General features: G+C 38.5%; 1 protein-coding gene across 1 annotated transcript in view; it reads right to left on the reverse strand.

The window, feature by feature from the left end:
• Positions 1-17,056, reverse strand: part of SYNE1 (spectrin repeat containing nuclear envelope protein 1) — a 466,580-nt gene that overhangs the window by 323,553 nt on the left and 125,971 nt on the right. Inside the window, exons 11-13 of the mRNA XM_061130284.1 lie at positions 15,251-15,358; positions 11,776-11,913; positions 10,627-10,791 (exon numbers count right to left, since the gene is read on the reverse strand). Coding sequence (XP_060986267.1) covers positions 10,627-10,791; positions 11,776-11,913; positions 15,251-15,358 — 411 coding nt within the window. The remainder of the gene's footprint in view (positions 1-10,626; positions 10,792-11,775; positions 11,914-15,250; positions 15,359-17,056) is intronic.

The following is a 17,056-nucleotide window of genomic DNA, read 5'->3' on the forward strand; positions in this document are numbered from 1 at the left end:
ATATTTATATGAAGATTCACATGTCCTTCACAATTCCTAGATAATTTCTCACATAAAAGCAAAGAAGGAGAGAGGTGAAGCAGGTTCATGCCATATTTTCTAGAGCTTAGGTGGTTTCTCAACAGCGGAGTAAATAGCCAACAGATTGTCAGTCATTGAAAAATAAGATACATTAACCTACCAGAATGAATTAGAAAAATCAACACTCTATTGGGACTTCCCTGCTAAGAAGTGGCTAAGACTCTGCAACCCAATGCAGGGGGCTTGGGTTCAATCCCTGGTCAGAGAACGAGATCCCACATGCCAGAACTAAAGGTCCTGCAAATCACACCAGAGACTAAAGATCCTACATGCTGCAACTAAGACCTGGTGTGCCAAATAAAAAAATATATATATATATTTTAAATTAATTAATTAATAAATAGTTTCATGCTAAGATTTAGTAGATTAATCGGAGAAAACAGAAGCAAGAAAACAGCCTAAAACATAAGAAAGATACTTGTTAGATAGATACAAATGGAGGCTTTTATATATAAATTAAGATGCTAAAGTCATATGTGTTTGTTAACATAAGGGATTAATTTTCTTTTAGTTCAGAGGATGTTATTTGTTACACTGTAGAAAAAAATTCAAGCCCAAACTATCTCTATCTTGATATGTATTTGCTATTATCACCTTCTGATGTGCTTTGAGTCTGCAGGTAATGGCACAGATATTCACAAGTTCCCTGTTTCCAGTGGGAGGGCACCACAAGCATTTCAGAGCTGATCACAGAGAACAGAGGACCATCCTAGAGCAACTACTGCCTTGAGTATTTCAATCACTTGTCTGCCTCCTTCTTAACCTGGAGACACAGTTCTACAGCTTTTGTCTTGACCGAAACTCCCCCAAATGACTTCAGGGCAAGTTTAGAGTCACCACCACTCCCACCTCTTATTTGTTCTGTGTGAACAAATTAACCTGTTAATGTATGGTTGGGGGGGTCTGTGACTCTATTGGAATATCCAAATGTCCAGATGTCTTTCAAGAAGCTTTCCCTGTTGTAGTTTTCTATATCTAATGACTTGAAAAAAATCTTGACAAGAAATCAAAACAAACAAAAACACTTTCAAACATGACAAAAGAATACAGATGGTGTGATGCTGCTGGGTCCTCTGAAAGGCCGTCTCACTACAAAGCAACCAGATGCTGAGCACAGCGTATGACTTCAGTTCACTAGTGGGCTCACAGGAAGTAAGTGAAACTTTAAGTCTCCCATTTTCAGTAAAGCATGACCCAAAACTGAATTACAGAACTATGAACAAGATCATTGAAAAAGCTGATTGTCCTGGACAGATATCAATACCATGCAAGTCTTGGAACTTGAATAATGTGAGAAATATTGAAAGTGAGAACTCAACATTTTAGCCAGAACCCTCAAAGAGAGCTGATGTGTCTCTGGTTGATAGCAAATGCAAACACAAAAGGAAGAATGCAAATATCGCCAAACACAGGAGACAGGCTACCACGAGTGAGAACCAGCAGAAACAATACATCCACAGTGTTAGAAAAACGTAATTTAATACTTGACAATAACAGTTTGCAAGTTAGAAGAGTAGGACCTGGTTAAAGTGTTCTTAATTCCTTATATGGATTAAGAGGAGGTCAAGACACTGATTTTCAATTTCATTAAGTATCTATGGTATAATTTCAAGGACAATCACATTACACAACTGCAGTTTATAACTTGAAGACAGTTTTAGGGAAAATATGGAATAAGAAAAATAGGCAAGAAAATCAACAACAACAAAACCCCTCAATCAAACATTTTAAAACAATTTTCCTCCAATTAAAAAATTTAAAAATGGGACCTTCAATTAACTTATAAACAGGAAGAATGTAGGGAAAAAAGAAAGAAAGAAAAAGTAGGGCAAATAGAAACAAATGGTAGAAACAAATTCAGATATATCAATAATTATAAATAAATATGAATGGAATATATATTTACTTATTAAAAGGCAGAGATTGTCAATTAGGCAAGCAGAATAGAACTATCTGCTTTTTAAAAGAGATATTCAGAAACATTAAGAACAAGGATAGGTTGAAATTAATAGAATAGAAAACAACAAGCCAGGCAAATTCTAATAAAAGAAGGATCATAAGTGTGCATCAATATCAGACAAAGAGACTCCAGAACAGAAGTCATTACAAGTTATTAACTGCTTAATTCATTATTGTTTTCTTGGGTTCCAAAATCACTGTTGATGGTGACTGTAGCCACGAAATTAAAAGATGCTTGCTCCTTGGAAGAAAACAAATCTGTGACAAACTGAGACAGCATAGTAAAAAGCAGAGCCATCAATTTTGCTCTAAAATTAATTGTATATTCTGGAATTTTGTTCTAAAATTAATTGTATATCCTAACAAGTATCTGTTGAATGGAATTGGACTTCCCATAAATCAAATTTATGGGAATTTGAGTATCCCACTCAGTTCAGTTCAGTTCAGTTGCTCAGTCATGTCCGACTCTTTGCAACCGTGTGGATCGTAGCACACCAGGCCTCCCTGTCCATCGCCAACTCCCAGAGTTTGCTAAAACTCATATCCATTGAGTCAGTGATGCCATCCAACCATCTCACCCTCTATCATCCCCTTCTCCTCCCACCTTCAATCTTTCCCAGCACGAAGGTCTTTTCAAATGAGTCACTTCTTCTCATCATGTGGCCAAAGTGTTGGAGTTTCAGCTTCAGCATCAGTCCTTCCAACGAATATTCAGGACTGATCTCCTTTAGGATGGACTGGTTGGATCTCCTTGCACTCCAGGGGACTCTCAAGAGTCTTCTCCAACACCACAGTTCAGAAGCATCAATACTTCGGCGCTCAGCTTTTTTTATGGTCCAACTCTCACATCCATACATGACTACTGGAAAAACCACAGTCTTGACTAGACAGACCTTTGTTGGCAAAGTAATGTCTCTGCTTTTTAATATGCTATCTAGGTTGGTCATAGCTTTTCTTCCAAGGAGCAAGCGTCTTCTAATTTCATGGCTGCAGTTAGCATCTGCAGTGATTTTGGAGCCCCCCCAAAATAAAGTCAGCCACTGTTTCCACTGTTTCCCCATCTGTTTGCCATGAAGTGATGGGACTGGATGCCATGATCTTAGTTTTCTGAATGCTGAGTTTTAAGCCAACTTGTCCACTCTCTTCTTTCACTTTCATCAAGAGGCTCTTTAGTTCTTCGCTTTCTGCCATAAGGGTGGTGTCATCTGCATAACTGAGGTTATTGATATTTCTCCCAACAATCTTGATTCTAGCTTGTGCTTCATCCAGTCCAGTGTTTCTCATGATGTACTCTGCATATAAGTTAAATAAGCAGGGTGACAATATACAGCCTTGACGTACTCCTTTCCCTATTTGGAACCAGTCTGTTGTTCCATGTCCAGTTCTAACTGTTGCTTCCTGATCTGCATACAGGTTTCTCAGGAGGCAGGTCAGGTGGTCTGGTATTCCCATCTCTTTCAGAATTTTCCAGTGTTTATTGTGATCCACACAGTCAAAGGCTTTGGCATAGTCAGTAAGCAGAAGTAGATATTTTTCTGGAACTCTCTTGCTTTTTTGATGATCCAACAGATATTGGCTATTTGATCTCTGGTTCCTCTGGCTTTTCTAAATCCAGCTTGAACACCTGGAAGTTCACGGTTCATGTACTGTTGAAGCCTGGCTTGGAGAGTTTTGAGCATGACTTTGCTAGTGTGTGAGATGAGTGCAATTGGGTGGTAGTTTGAGCATTCTTTGGCATTGCCTTTCTTTGGGATTGGAATGAAAACTGACCTTTTCCAGTCCCATGGTCAACTGCTGAGTTTTCCAAATTTGCTGGCATATTGAGTGCAGCACTTTCACAGCATCATCTTTTAGGATTTGAAATAGCTCAACTGGAATCCCATCACCTCCACTAGCTTTGTTCATAGTGATGCTTCTAAGGCCCACTTGACCTCAAATTCAAGGATGTCTGGTTCTAGGTGAGTGATCACACCATCGTGATTATCTGGGTCATGAAGATCTTTTTTGTATAGTTCTTGTGTATTCTTGAAACCTCTTCTTAATACCCTCTTCTTCTGTTAAGTCCATACCATTTCTGTCCTTTATTGAGCCCATCTTTGCATGAAAATTTCCCTTGGTATCTCTAATTTTCTTGAAGAGATCTCTAGTCTTTCCCATTCTATTGCTTTCCTCTATTTCTTTGCATCGATCACTGAGGAAGGCTTTCTTATCTCTCCTCGCTATTCTTTGGAACTCTGCATTCAAATGAGCATAACTTTCCTTTACTTCTTTGCCTTTCACTTTCTTCTTTTCATAGCTGTTTGTAAGGCCTCCTCAGACAACTGTTTTGCCTTTTTGCATTTCTTTTTCTTGGGGATGGTCTTAATCTCTGCCTCCTGTACAATGTCATGAACCTTTGTCCATAGCTCTTCAGGCACTCTGTCTATCAGATCTAATTCCTTGAATATATTTGTCACTTCCACTGTATAGTCATAAGGGATTTGATACTGTCTTCAATTTAAGTCTGAATTTGGCGATAAGGGGTTCATGATCTGAGCCACAGTGAGCTCCCAGTCTTGTTTTTGCTGACTGTATAGAATTTCTCCATCTTTGGCTGCAAAGAATATAATCAGTGTGATTTTGATGTTGACCATCTGGTGATGTCCATGTGTAGAGTTATCTCTTGTGTTGCTGGAAGAGGGTGCTTGCTATGACTAATGCATTGTCTTGGCAAACCTCTATTAGCCTTTGTCCTGCTTCATTCTGTACTCCAAGACCAAATTTGCCCATTACCCCAGGTATTTCTTGACTTCCTACTTTTGCATTCCAGTCCCCTATAATGAAAGGAACACCTTTTTTGGGTGTTAGTTCTAGAAGGTCTTGTAGGTCTTCACAGAACCATTCAACTTCAGCATTATTGGTTGGGACATAGACTTGGATTACCATGATATTGAATGGTTTGCCTTGGAGACAAACAGAGATCATTCCCACAGAGAAGCATCCCACTGTGCTTCTTTACATTGTTAATCTAGATACTGTTCAGTGTTCCATCACTTCATAGCAAATAGGTGGGGAAAAGTGGGAACTGTGACAGGTTTTATTTTCTTGGGCTCCAAAATCACTGCAGACAGTGACTGCAGCCATGAAATTTAAAGTCATTTGCACCTTGGAAGAAAAGCTATGACAAACCTAAACAGTGTATTAAAAAGCAGAGATATAACTTTACTGACAAAGGTCCATATAGTCAAAGTTATGGTTTTTTCAGTACTCATGTGCAGATGTGAGAGCTGAACCATAAAGAAGACTGAGCACTGAAGAACTGATGCTTTCCAACTGTGTTGCTGGATAAGACTCTTGAGAGTCCCTTGGACAGCAAGGAGATCAAACCAGTCAATCCTAGAGGATATCAACACTGAATATTCATTGGAAGGACAGATGCTGAAAGCGAAGCTCCAATACTTTGGCCACCTTATGTGAAGAGTCGATTTACTGGAAAAGACCCTGATGCTAGGAAAGATAGAGGACAAGAGGAGATTGGGGCAACAGAGGATAAGATGGTTGGGTGGCATCACTGACTCAATGGACACGAGTTTGAACAAACTCTGGGAGATAGTGAAGGACAGGGAAGCCTGGCGTGCTACAGTTTATGGGGTTACAGAGAGTCGGATATAACTTGGTGACTGAACAACAATAATAACTATAAACACTGAAGCTTACTTAATACTGGGTTCCCTCAGGGCTCAGCTCTTGACTTATTTTCTGTCTACATGTATTTATTTAATATAAGTCTCCAAGCTTTTAACATCCCTTTATATACCAAGGACTCTGACTATTTGGCCCCCTCCTGTCTGTTATCTCCCACTGCCCACTCCGCATATTCGCTGGGACATGAAAGAGTCTCATACTTACCTTCCCCCAGACTGAACTCCATCTTTCCTCCCAAATCTGCTTCATTGCCTTTCCATCTCAACTGATGGAAATGCCATTTTTCCAACTGCTTGGTTGAAAAATCATAGTGTCATTTATGACTCCCCTTTCTTCATAATCAATATCTAATGCTAAAAACTCTTTGTTCTGCCCTTGAAATATACTCAGAATCTATTTCTTACCATCTCTGTAGCTATGACCTTTGTTCAAGCCACCCTACCCAGATCATTGAAATTTTTTCTCTTCTACCCTCTATGACCAGTCCAGCCATATCCTCACACAGCACTAGAATGATGCTGTTAAAAGAGTGAATCTGTCATTCCTCTGGTAAGAAAGTGAAAGGGAAAAGATCACTAGGATATAACAGAGGAAATTAAGGATGCTAAAAGTGCATTTAAGGAATGTGACAAAGTACAAAGAAACAAAACTGGGGGGAAATGGTGGCTTAACTACAGGCACAAGAATATTTTGAATAATTTTATGCCAATAATTTTGAAAACTTAGTCAAAGGAACAAATTCTCAGAAAGTATGATTAGCATTATTGACCCAATTACAATTTTGAAAGCCTGGATATTTCTAAAACCATTTTTAGAGGCTGTTTTTTTTTTTTTTTTTTATAACAAGAGTAAAAAACAAACAATAATCATTGCTCTTACAGAGTTGAGATTACACTGAAGGAGATAAAGCAATAAATAAGATAAATAATTAAATTAGCATTGGAGATGAAGATAGTGCTAAAGAGGAAAACTGAATAGGGAAGGGGAAAGGATGTTGTCCTTTCAAAGAGGTGGCCGAGAAAGGACTGACTAAAAGGTGGCTGAGAAAGGATTGACTAAAAGGTGACCTTTCAGTAAAGGCCCAAGGAGATGAGGAAGAATGCCTGGAAAATATTTCAGGCAAAGAGACAAGAACATTCCAGAAATGTTGGCAAGGGCAAAGGCCTTCTAATAGGAACACATTTGCATGTTTGAGGTTCTCTTTTCAGTATGGTTTCACTGACTCCCCTGCTTAAGATTGCAACACCACCTAATCTTCCTTGTCCTTCTACCTTCTACTCTAATATAAAATGTGTTTATTTATGATATTAATTATTTCTTAACTGCATCCTCTTATGAAAAGGCAAGTTATATTAGGCTAGAGGTTTTGTCTGTTTTGCTTATGGGTATATCACAAATGCCTAGAACACTACTTTGCACATAGAAAGAGCTCAATAAATATTTGTTGGAAGACAAGGAAAGACCATTTTAGGACCATATGGTCCTGTTCAAAATTACCATAAAATATCTGGTTTATGCCAAAAGATTGTTGATAATTGGTTGTATTTGGTCCTATCCAAAATGTCCATGGAGATATTTGGTCCACATCAAAAGGTCCTTGATATTTGGCCCTGTCCAAAACTATTTGTTCCATGAACCAAATACACTCATGGACATTTTGGACCAAATGTGGGCTAACTGGAAACACTGGAAAGAACAGAAAGAAAATTAAGAAACCAAATGGGTAAAGTAGTTCAGAGATGAAGGAATAACTGTCTAAAATGCTTCCAATAAAGGTAAACTGAGGACTGAGAATTGGTCATTGAGTGAGGAACAAAAGCACCCTCATGAACCTGCCATTGATAGACGGGCAAGGATAAACATGATTGGAATGGGTTCTAGAAAGAATGGGAGGAGTATGAAACCAAAATGAGATTTCAGACAGTTCTTCCAAAGAACTTCACTTTTGTAAAAGAAAGAACAAAATGGACAGTAGCTCACTATGTACATCATCCAGGATATGGAGACGACTTAAATGTCCACCCACAGAGGAACAGACCAAGATGTGGTACATACAGATGATGGAATGTTACTCTGCCTCTGCCATGAAAAAGAACAAAACTGGGTCATTTGTACAGATGTGGAGGGACTTAGAGACTGTCATACAGAGTGAAGAAAGCCAGAAAGAGAAGAACAAATACTGTATATTAATGCATATATGTGGAATCTGAAAAAATTGGTATAGATGATCTTATCTACAAAGCAGAAAATACAGGTACAGATGTAAAGAGCAAACATATAGATACCAAGGGGGAAGGGAAGGAATGGGATGAATTGGGAGATTGTGATTGACATATATATGCTATTGATCCTGTGTATAAAATTGAGAACCAATGAGAACTTACTGTATCGCACAGGGAACTTTACCCATTGGTCTGTGATGACCCAAGAGGGAAGGAAATCCAAAAAGGAGGAGATATATGCATATGTATAGCAGATTCGCTTTACTGTACAGTAGAAATTAACACAACATTGTAAAGCAACTACAGCCCAATAAACTTAAAAAAAAATAAAGGACAATAGCTGAAAGGAGAGGTAAGGTTAAGAAAGAAGCTATTAAGAATAATAACAGTATGTTTTATGTGGGTGGGGAAAATCCAGCAGAGAAAGAGAAAGAAAAAATAAAGAAGCAAAGTACTACAGGCATTATCTTCTGGAACAGAGCTGGGAGGATGGGATCCACCATACATGCGGAGGGGCTGGCCTTAGCTCGGAGCACAGATGGTTCATCCATAGTAACAGGAGAGGAGACGGAGTATTCGGTCACAGATGCGTGTAGGTGGGTTGATGTGGTCGTGGGAGCTTGCGGAAATTCTTTTTTGACTGCTTCTATTTTCTCAGAGAAATAGGAAGCAGTGTCATCAGCTAAGAGTAAGGATGAAGGAGGAGGTTTGGAAGGTTTGAATAGAAAAGGTATAAAATAGTTGTCCCAGAAATGCAGAGGGAAGAGAGTCCAAAAATGCCTTTGGAGTGCCGGGGAGCATTAAGGGCCCACTTGGGTTAGTCAGCATGCCTGGGGGCGTGTTTATCTCCAACCACAGTCAACTGCATGAACGTGGGCAGGAGCCAGGCTGAGAGCTGGCTTTAACCAAAAAGTCACCTGGTGGATCAGATGGTAAAGAATCTGCCTGCAACTCAGGAGACCTGGGTTCAATTCCTGGCTCAGGAAATCCCCTGGAGAAGGGAATGGCAACCCACTCCAATATTCTTGCCTGGAGAATTCCATGGACAGAGGAGCCTGATGGACTACAGTCCATGGGGTTGCAAAGAGTTGGACAGGACTGAGCAACTAACACTTTCACTTTTTCTTGTTTAACCAGGAGAGTAGAACAAAGTGAGACCTGGTTGTTGGTTTCTTTTCCACATATACAGTTAACTCCCACTATGACTCAGTAAGTGAGATACACAAATTCAACTGCACAAAATGCAGGGTTGCATTAATGAGATGTTAGTTAAAAAAACAGCATTTTAAGTTAGGACTGTACTATCACAAGATGCAGAGGAAGTGTATTAGAACTTATGCTAAGCACAACAAACCAAGCAATGAGAAAAACGCAAATGACTAAGAGATCATCAAGGCCTAATCCCACCGCTTTCTAAGGCCACTAGTAACCCTCCCAGCACCCTGATCCTCACTTCTTAAGCACCAGGACATAAGAACTTGGTGACTTGGTTTGCCTTCCTGTGAGAATGGAGGAGGAAAAGAAGTCTGGAGCCAATGGCCAATCACACTATTATGAAAATACACACTGTCTATGGCCTTATATTTTCAAAGACAACAATACAGTAAGAGAAATAACAAAAGTAAATGAAGATAAAAAATAACAGAACTATTGGAAAGCAACTCAGGAAATGAATCTACTGGGATTGTCATAACAAGCACAGAAGAGGGAAGTGAAAATCAAAGAGTTTCTAGGAAAATGGGACATCTCCAAACCAGAATGAATAGGTGCCTGGGAGACCTGAGTCAGCGCAAGTTCCAGACTATACTAGTGAAACAAGGGTATTATCAGTTAGCTGTTAATAAATAATAAATTGTGACCTGCTGAAGCTCCAATACCTTGACCACCTGATGCAAAGAGCCGACTCACTGGAAAAGACCCTGATACTGGGAAACATTGAGGGTAAGAGAAGGGGGTGACAGAGGATAAGATGATTGGATGGCATCACTGATTCAAGGGACATGAGTTTGAGCAAGCTCCAGGAGATGGTGAAGGACAGGGAAGCCTGGCGTGCTGCAGACCGTGGGGTCACAAAGAGTCAGACATGACTTAGCAACTGAAGAACAACAGCCTACCTTCACTGATCAGGTTTGCTTTAATAAAAGTTTGCAGGTCCTCCAAGTATCATACAACCTTAACAAAAAGATGTTGGCCAAGCTGAATTTAGGAACTTGGAGTCAGCTGTGTCCAGTTTGAGCTCCAGCTGGTTAAGACTAGTTAGGTCCACTGACCCTCCATCTGACCATGGGTGAGTGTCTGCATGGTAACCTTTTGATATCAGAGGGCCCAAAACTCCACCCTCTGATGATGCTAATGCCACCATTTTCTGAATATGTAGCCCATGAAAAGATCTGTGGCTTAGTTGCATCTGCACAGAATGAGGATCACTTCACCCATTTCTTATCTCCAGTGACCTTTCCCATGCTCAGCTTGATCCCATAAATACTTAGAACCCCTCACCTTCAGGGAGATGGATCTGAAATTTGTTCTCTCATCTCAGTTGGCTGCCTTGTGAATAAACCCTTTCTCTGCTGCAAACCTCAGTGTCTCAACCTGTGACTCGCTGAGTAATGGGCAAACAAACCTGATTTGGTAACACTAGCACCGTTAGGCTGAAAGGTTTTCCAGCCAGAGTATTTACCTTGTGTTGCTCACGTTTCCGGTGTATTGTGTTAGCAGTTTCCTCGTGAACCTGCTGAATGGTTATTTCCTCTCTTAGGGCCACTTCTGCTCTATATAACCAGGCCCCTATGGTGCCCAGAGGTGCAGGAAGAGACTTATCAAGTTGTATATGCCAATCAAAGAGCTGAAATACAAAGTAGAAAGGCAGTGTCTTAACACGATGGACAATTCCTAAAATTCCCCCAAATGATTTTAAAGGCTACAAAATGCTGTAAGTTATTAATTTGTGGTTAATTTAATAAACACCAAGTAAGAAAATATCTGTGTCCTAATCTAATGTTTTGAAAAGTTCAGAACATAGATACTTTCCTTCAAAATCTCCCACATAATAAGAACAGGTCCAGAAAAATCAGGGTCATCTAGACATCTCGGGAGGAAAATGAGAATTCAGGATTCTTTCTATAATAATGTATTTCTCTAATGATTTCATCATTTCTCCCACTTATCTGATTGTCAGGTACTGCTTCACAGCTTATTGGAATGATGGGGGAGGGGGTGGGATCTAAGTTATTCTTTAATAGAGCTTAATGGGAAAAGTTGGATTATAAAAATGAAAATGGAATAAGTACGAGACAAGTATTCCCATGAGGGATAGAAGTTTCAGAGGTTTTGAAATCTGGGACTTAATGTTTGCAAAATATTAAAATGAAAGCTACAGAGCAATTTACCTTCAAGTTCAAGGTCAGATAAGATAAGCTTAAATTAAAGAATATAAAAATAAATGTGAATACAGGAAGATAACTAACTGTTGATGAAATCTGATTATGGAATTTGGAGAAGTTGAGGCCTCATTCTTGGGAAGTTACTTCTAAACAACCCAGGATTAAATTATATAAAAGGAGAAGTAACCCAGGTGGTCTTTCAGGATTTCAGCGGGTTGTCTTGTCAATAAGGCAGGCAAAACAGGGAAACAGTTGTTAAACAGGCACTTCCACTAACTTCAAGGAAAACTTGACAAGAGGACAAAGACCATCCCACTGGTAAAACTTCCAACCACAGACAGAGGCGTGAGGACCTGATGTAACATCATTGTGAAGAAAGAGATGATAGAAAATATTCTTGACTAACTTACATGAAATGTAATGAAATGAATTATCAGAGGACTTACCCTGGAGGACACTCTATCCCAGGCCTGTTTGACCAATGCTTGGTCAAGTGACAATTTACCATCTCTATGTAATGGTTGTAATAAGTGTTCAATCTGTTTCCTCTTCATTTCATATTGAACTCTGAAGTGCTTAAATGACTAAAAGAAGAAAAACAGCAAGAACATGGCAGTCAGTCAAAAAAAGCAAAAGCAAAGGAAACCATGTTTCCTAAATAACAATCCTTTATATTTGGATAACGTTCAACAAATGTTGCTGATAATAACACTGACAATGGTGAAACGGCCAGCATTCATCTAGCCCTGATGATGACCCTGGCCCCTTGCGAAGTGCCTCCTGCACATTATCCACTCTGGCTCCCCATCACACTACAATCTAGACAAGCCCCATTATTACTGCTAAGCCCAGAGGTGACTTGGCACACACAAGTAGTAGAGACAGCACTCAAGGCTAGGATTTCTCATTCCTGGGTAAATAATCTACAAGCCAGTCCCTGCTCATGATGAAATAATAAACAAGAGTATAAATCTATGTTCATAATCAAAATTGTTGTTTCACTTTAAAGTACCAGTTTACAAATAGAAATTGCATACATCAAAAAATTACAGAATTAGTGGTATTCTAATTTGTGTTTCAGTAAATCTGTATAAAGAGGTTTACTTTATGTAACAACCCTTTGCTTTAATTTTATGCTGTCAAAATATTAAATATTATATCTTTCTTTTGTCACAGTATGGTTAACATAAATTTGTAACATGCAGATTTAACTGTAAGTCTGATATTAATATAACCTAAGAAAAGTTAGTGATTTTAATGAAAGTCCTACATTTTACAATACATTAACCCACCCTAATTGGTGATGGACAGGGAGGCCTGGGGTGCTGCGATTCATGGGGTCGCAAAGAGTCGGACACGACTGAGCGACTGAACTGAACTGAACTGAATATATGTCTCAAAGTCCACATATGAATTGAAAATGTCACTGAATGTGCATTTAATGTCTTTAATATTAAAAATATTAAGGAACATGAGAATAGTCCCCATAGAATCTAACAGATAGCACATCTGAAAGAACTTCTAAGTCACTAAGTATACAAACATGTAAATTCACATGAAGAACACTTGGGGGAGATGGTGAATAAATATTTTACCACAAATTTTACCTACCATTCACTATAACTTAATGTAATTTTAAAGTACCAAAACATATAATCAGTCTTAAATTTTATTCTACAGAACTCTACATACAGAAAAACTGGAAAATACACTATTGATTGATAAGTACAAACATTAGATTCTGATTACATAATAAACATACAAATGAAAGAAAATATTCCCTATGTGGTCTAATGCTATTTAAGAGACTGATCTGAATTTTTTACTTTTCTGAGAACTGCAAGGAGATCCAACCAGTCCATCCAAAAGATCAGTCCTGGGTGTTCATTGGAAGGACTGATGCTGAAGCTGAAACTCCAATACTTTGGCCACCTCATGCGAAGAGTTGACTCATTGGAAAAGACCCTGATGCTGGGAGGGATTGGGGACAGGAGGAGAAGGGGATGACAGAGGATGAGATGGCTGGATGGCATCACCGACTCGATGGACATGAGTTTGAGTAAACTCCAGGAGTTGGTGATGGCCAGGGAGGCCTGGCGTGCTGCAGTTCATGGGGTCGCAAAGAGTCGAACACGACTGAGCGAATGAACTGAACTGAACTGAACTGATACTTAGATTTCCTCTTATAAATTAACTTCTGTACAATGGTAACTTTATAACTTGAAATTTATTTTTTTATAATTTATGCTAAAACTGAAACTCACTAATGGACTAAATAAGGACATTCATTCTGTTCTTGCAAATCAACCTCAATTTACTGATTTAATCATTTTAATGTTCCCAGAAAATTATCTTTTCAGTGAAAAATTATAATGAGCTTCAAAGCAAAAAGAACACACATATAAGAATGTATTTACTGCATTTCCAAGTCCATCAAATATAATACTGATGAAACTATCCATCTAAATTCAGGCACACTTTATAGATATGATTATATAAAATCACACACTAATTCCAACAGCTAAATCTTCTATCATCTGCTGTTTCACATCTCTTACCTCATTCACCCTTTTTTTTTTGTAGCAAAAATTGTCAACATATATTGTAGGTTAGAATATACCATAGTTTTGCCACCAAAATGCAATGATATTTCAAGCAGGAGAAAATGTCAGTGCTACACAGAGTAAGTCACAATTCAATGAAAAAAAAAAAAAAGTTGTTAAAGGATTTTGGAAGTGAAACTGGAAGCTGAAATTTAATTAATGACAGTGTGATGAAACTGGGAGAAAGAATAACCACAACAGCGGCAACACTGGACTCAACCTGAATGCAGTAGTGCTGAGTGAGGAGGTGGTAGGAGAAGCTGATCCACCTAAGGGTCCTACTCCACTTTTCATGTTGCAGTTTTTATTTAATGCAGCTTATCCTATGGAAATTTTCAATTTGCCACTGAAGTCACATTTTGGTAGAATTTCTTGTGAGGTAACATCTGTAAGGTCATGCATTATATAAAAACAATGGCTAGATTTGTGTTTTGGATCGTCTACAAGACTGAGTTCTGGGAAAGTTATGAAACCTCAGAACTCTATATAATGTGACACATACAATTATCAACTCCAGCTCTGGGTGTATATCCAAAGGAAATGAAAACAAAGTATCAAAGAGATATGCATGCATTCTCTAGTTTATTGCAGCATTGTCACCACAGTCAATTGATAGAAACAATCTAAGTGCCCATTAATGGAGGAACTGGCAAAGAAGATGTGGTATATATATATATATATATATATATATACAATGGCATGTTATTTAGCCATGAGAAAAAAGGACAGCCTGCCATATGTGACAACATGGGTGAAACTTAAAGATATTATACTAAGCAAGATAAGGTAGAGAAAAACAAAGATTGTATAATATCACTTATATAGGGAATCTAAAAAGTCAAACTCTTAAAAACAGAGAGCAAAATGATGGTTACCAGGGGATAGGGGGGTGGGACAGGATGGATATTTAAGTATACAAACTGGCAAGGGTTAGGGTATATAAGTCCTAGATTCCAAATGCACAGTGCAGTGAATATGGACAATAGTATTGTATTACAATCATCAAAATTGCTAAGAGACTGGAACTTAAACATCTCACCCACTAAAAATAAATGATAATAATGTCACAGGATAGAGGTGCTAATTATTGTTACAATGACAAACATATTACAATATATGAATGCATTAAATTTTTAAAACTACCTATTTACATAGAAAAATGTTTAAATTATATGTAAACTTAAGATAATCTATATTATTTTTAAAATACATTTCTCATTAATATCACTTGAAAGATTAAACATAGATTAAATGATATATGTGGATCTTACTCATGAAAGGCTTTTAATAAAAGTAAAATATCTCTTCCATACATTACCTGATATTTATCCTGCAAACTTGAGTCTGTCACCTGTGTCCTTGTCAAATCTCTTTCAAATTGTTCTATCCAAACTTTCATCTCCTTCAAAATTAGCCTGTCTTCTCTCTAGAAACCAGCAGACATTACAATTTGATTAGTAACTGTGCATTTACTTAATTGCTGATTAATGCCTGACTGATCCTAGAATACAGTGAATATTTAATAAGCTCCAAACGTCTCTGAAAAACTTTCTCCTTCCCTGCCCTCACCTCTTCTGGAGAATAAGAAGCAAAAATTAATTCTATAAAAAATCTTAATTATCATACTGAATACCAAAATTAGGTACCTCCATTGTCCTTCTCAAGAAACATTAATTAAGAAAATATGCTCCAGAGGAAATGTGCTAAGCACAAAAATACTCAGAAAAAGCAGTGGCTGGAATGGGAGTGGAAATAGGCCTGTGGTTGCATCTTAACCCAAGGCCACTGGTAACCCAGAGGACTGATCAAGATAAGATTAATTTTGACTGAATTAAAGGAGCTTCAGTCAGAGTAACATTGGATTACTCATGTACATTATGTTTAAAAACATTATGCACTATTATAACATAAGCCCCATGAGGGCAGAAAGCACATTTATCTTGTTCAATATGGTATTCCCAAACCCTGGCAACATGAAACCTATAAGATATTTACCAGATCTTCCGCTGAATGAATGCATACAAGCTACCACTCACGTCTCAAAAATGAAAAAGAACTGGAGAGTTACAGACTTGTTTCCACAAATAGTAAGAGCTATTCTAGCACTGATGTAGTGAAAATATCCTAAACCGTCATCAAGACTTCTTATCAGGTGAGAAGGCCAGAGTAATCACAGACATACTTAACATGATTTTTTGGCATTTAGCTTTCCGTTACAACATCTCATCTGATGATCACAGCCCTATGACAGACTGAAGTGGCTGTCTCCTGACAGGTCAGACAGCAGAAGAGAAAGAGCACTGGCTATGGAGGCAGGCGAAACTGGTTTCAAACTCTGGTCCTGATGTGCATTAGCTCTGTGAATTCAGATACAATTTTTAAAAATCCTCTCTTCTGTTGTACCATCATCTGGGTAGTCATGGCAAACCACCCCCCCCCACCCCTTACATGGTTTTGAGGAGAAGTAGAGATTCTCTGTCAACACATCCAGAGCAGAGGCTGCCACACGTGCTATCGTGACCTGTGTCCTCTTTCACTTCCTGATGTTGCAAAGACAACCCTCTTCTGCCTGGAATAATTTCCCCTGGGTGATGACTTCCTCAGAGCTCTGCTCAGGTGCACCCTTCTCTAGGAAGCTTTCTTCTGATCCACAGATCTGAGTTATGAGTTTCTCTTTTGCCAGTGGTTCTCAAACTTCAGTGAACACTAGAATCACCTGGAGAGCTTGTGAAAGAGACGGCTGCGCCCACCATCCGGTTTTCTGGCTTAGTGTATCTTAAGAATGCATATTCATTACAAGTTTCCAGGTGAACCTGATGCTGCTGGCCTAGGGACCACATGTTGAGAACATTTTTCTATGATCTTGCAACAACCTGAGCTCAAATATTCACCCAAAATACATCATATTTCATTGTCTCTCCTCCCTCCTCCATTCAGCATTCCAAACCATATATGTATCTTTTTTTCTCCAGACTAACATAGCAGTCTGGCAGCTGGTGTCACTCAATAGACAAGTGTGGAATAAATGATTGATTGGTAACATAGTTAGAGGACAAAATGGAATAGGAGGACTCCAAAGTCTCAGCACTTCCCATGATGGCTCTTCTGAATGAATAAGGGAATG

This window comes from Dama dama, chromosome 26 (assembly GCF_033118175.1).
Source record: "Dama dama isolate Ldn47 chromosome 26, ASM3311817v1, whole genome shotgun sequence".
NCBI classification, from domain to species: domain Eukaryota; kingdom Metazoa; phylum Chordata; class Mammalia; order Artiodactyla; family Cervidae; genus Dama; species Dama dama.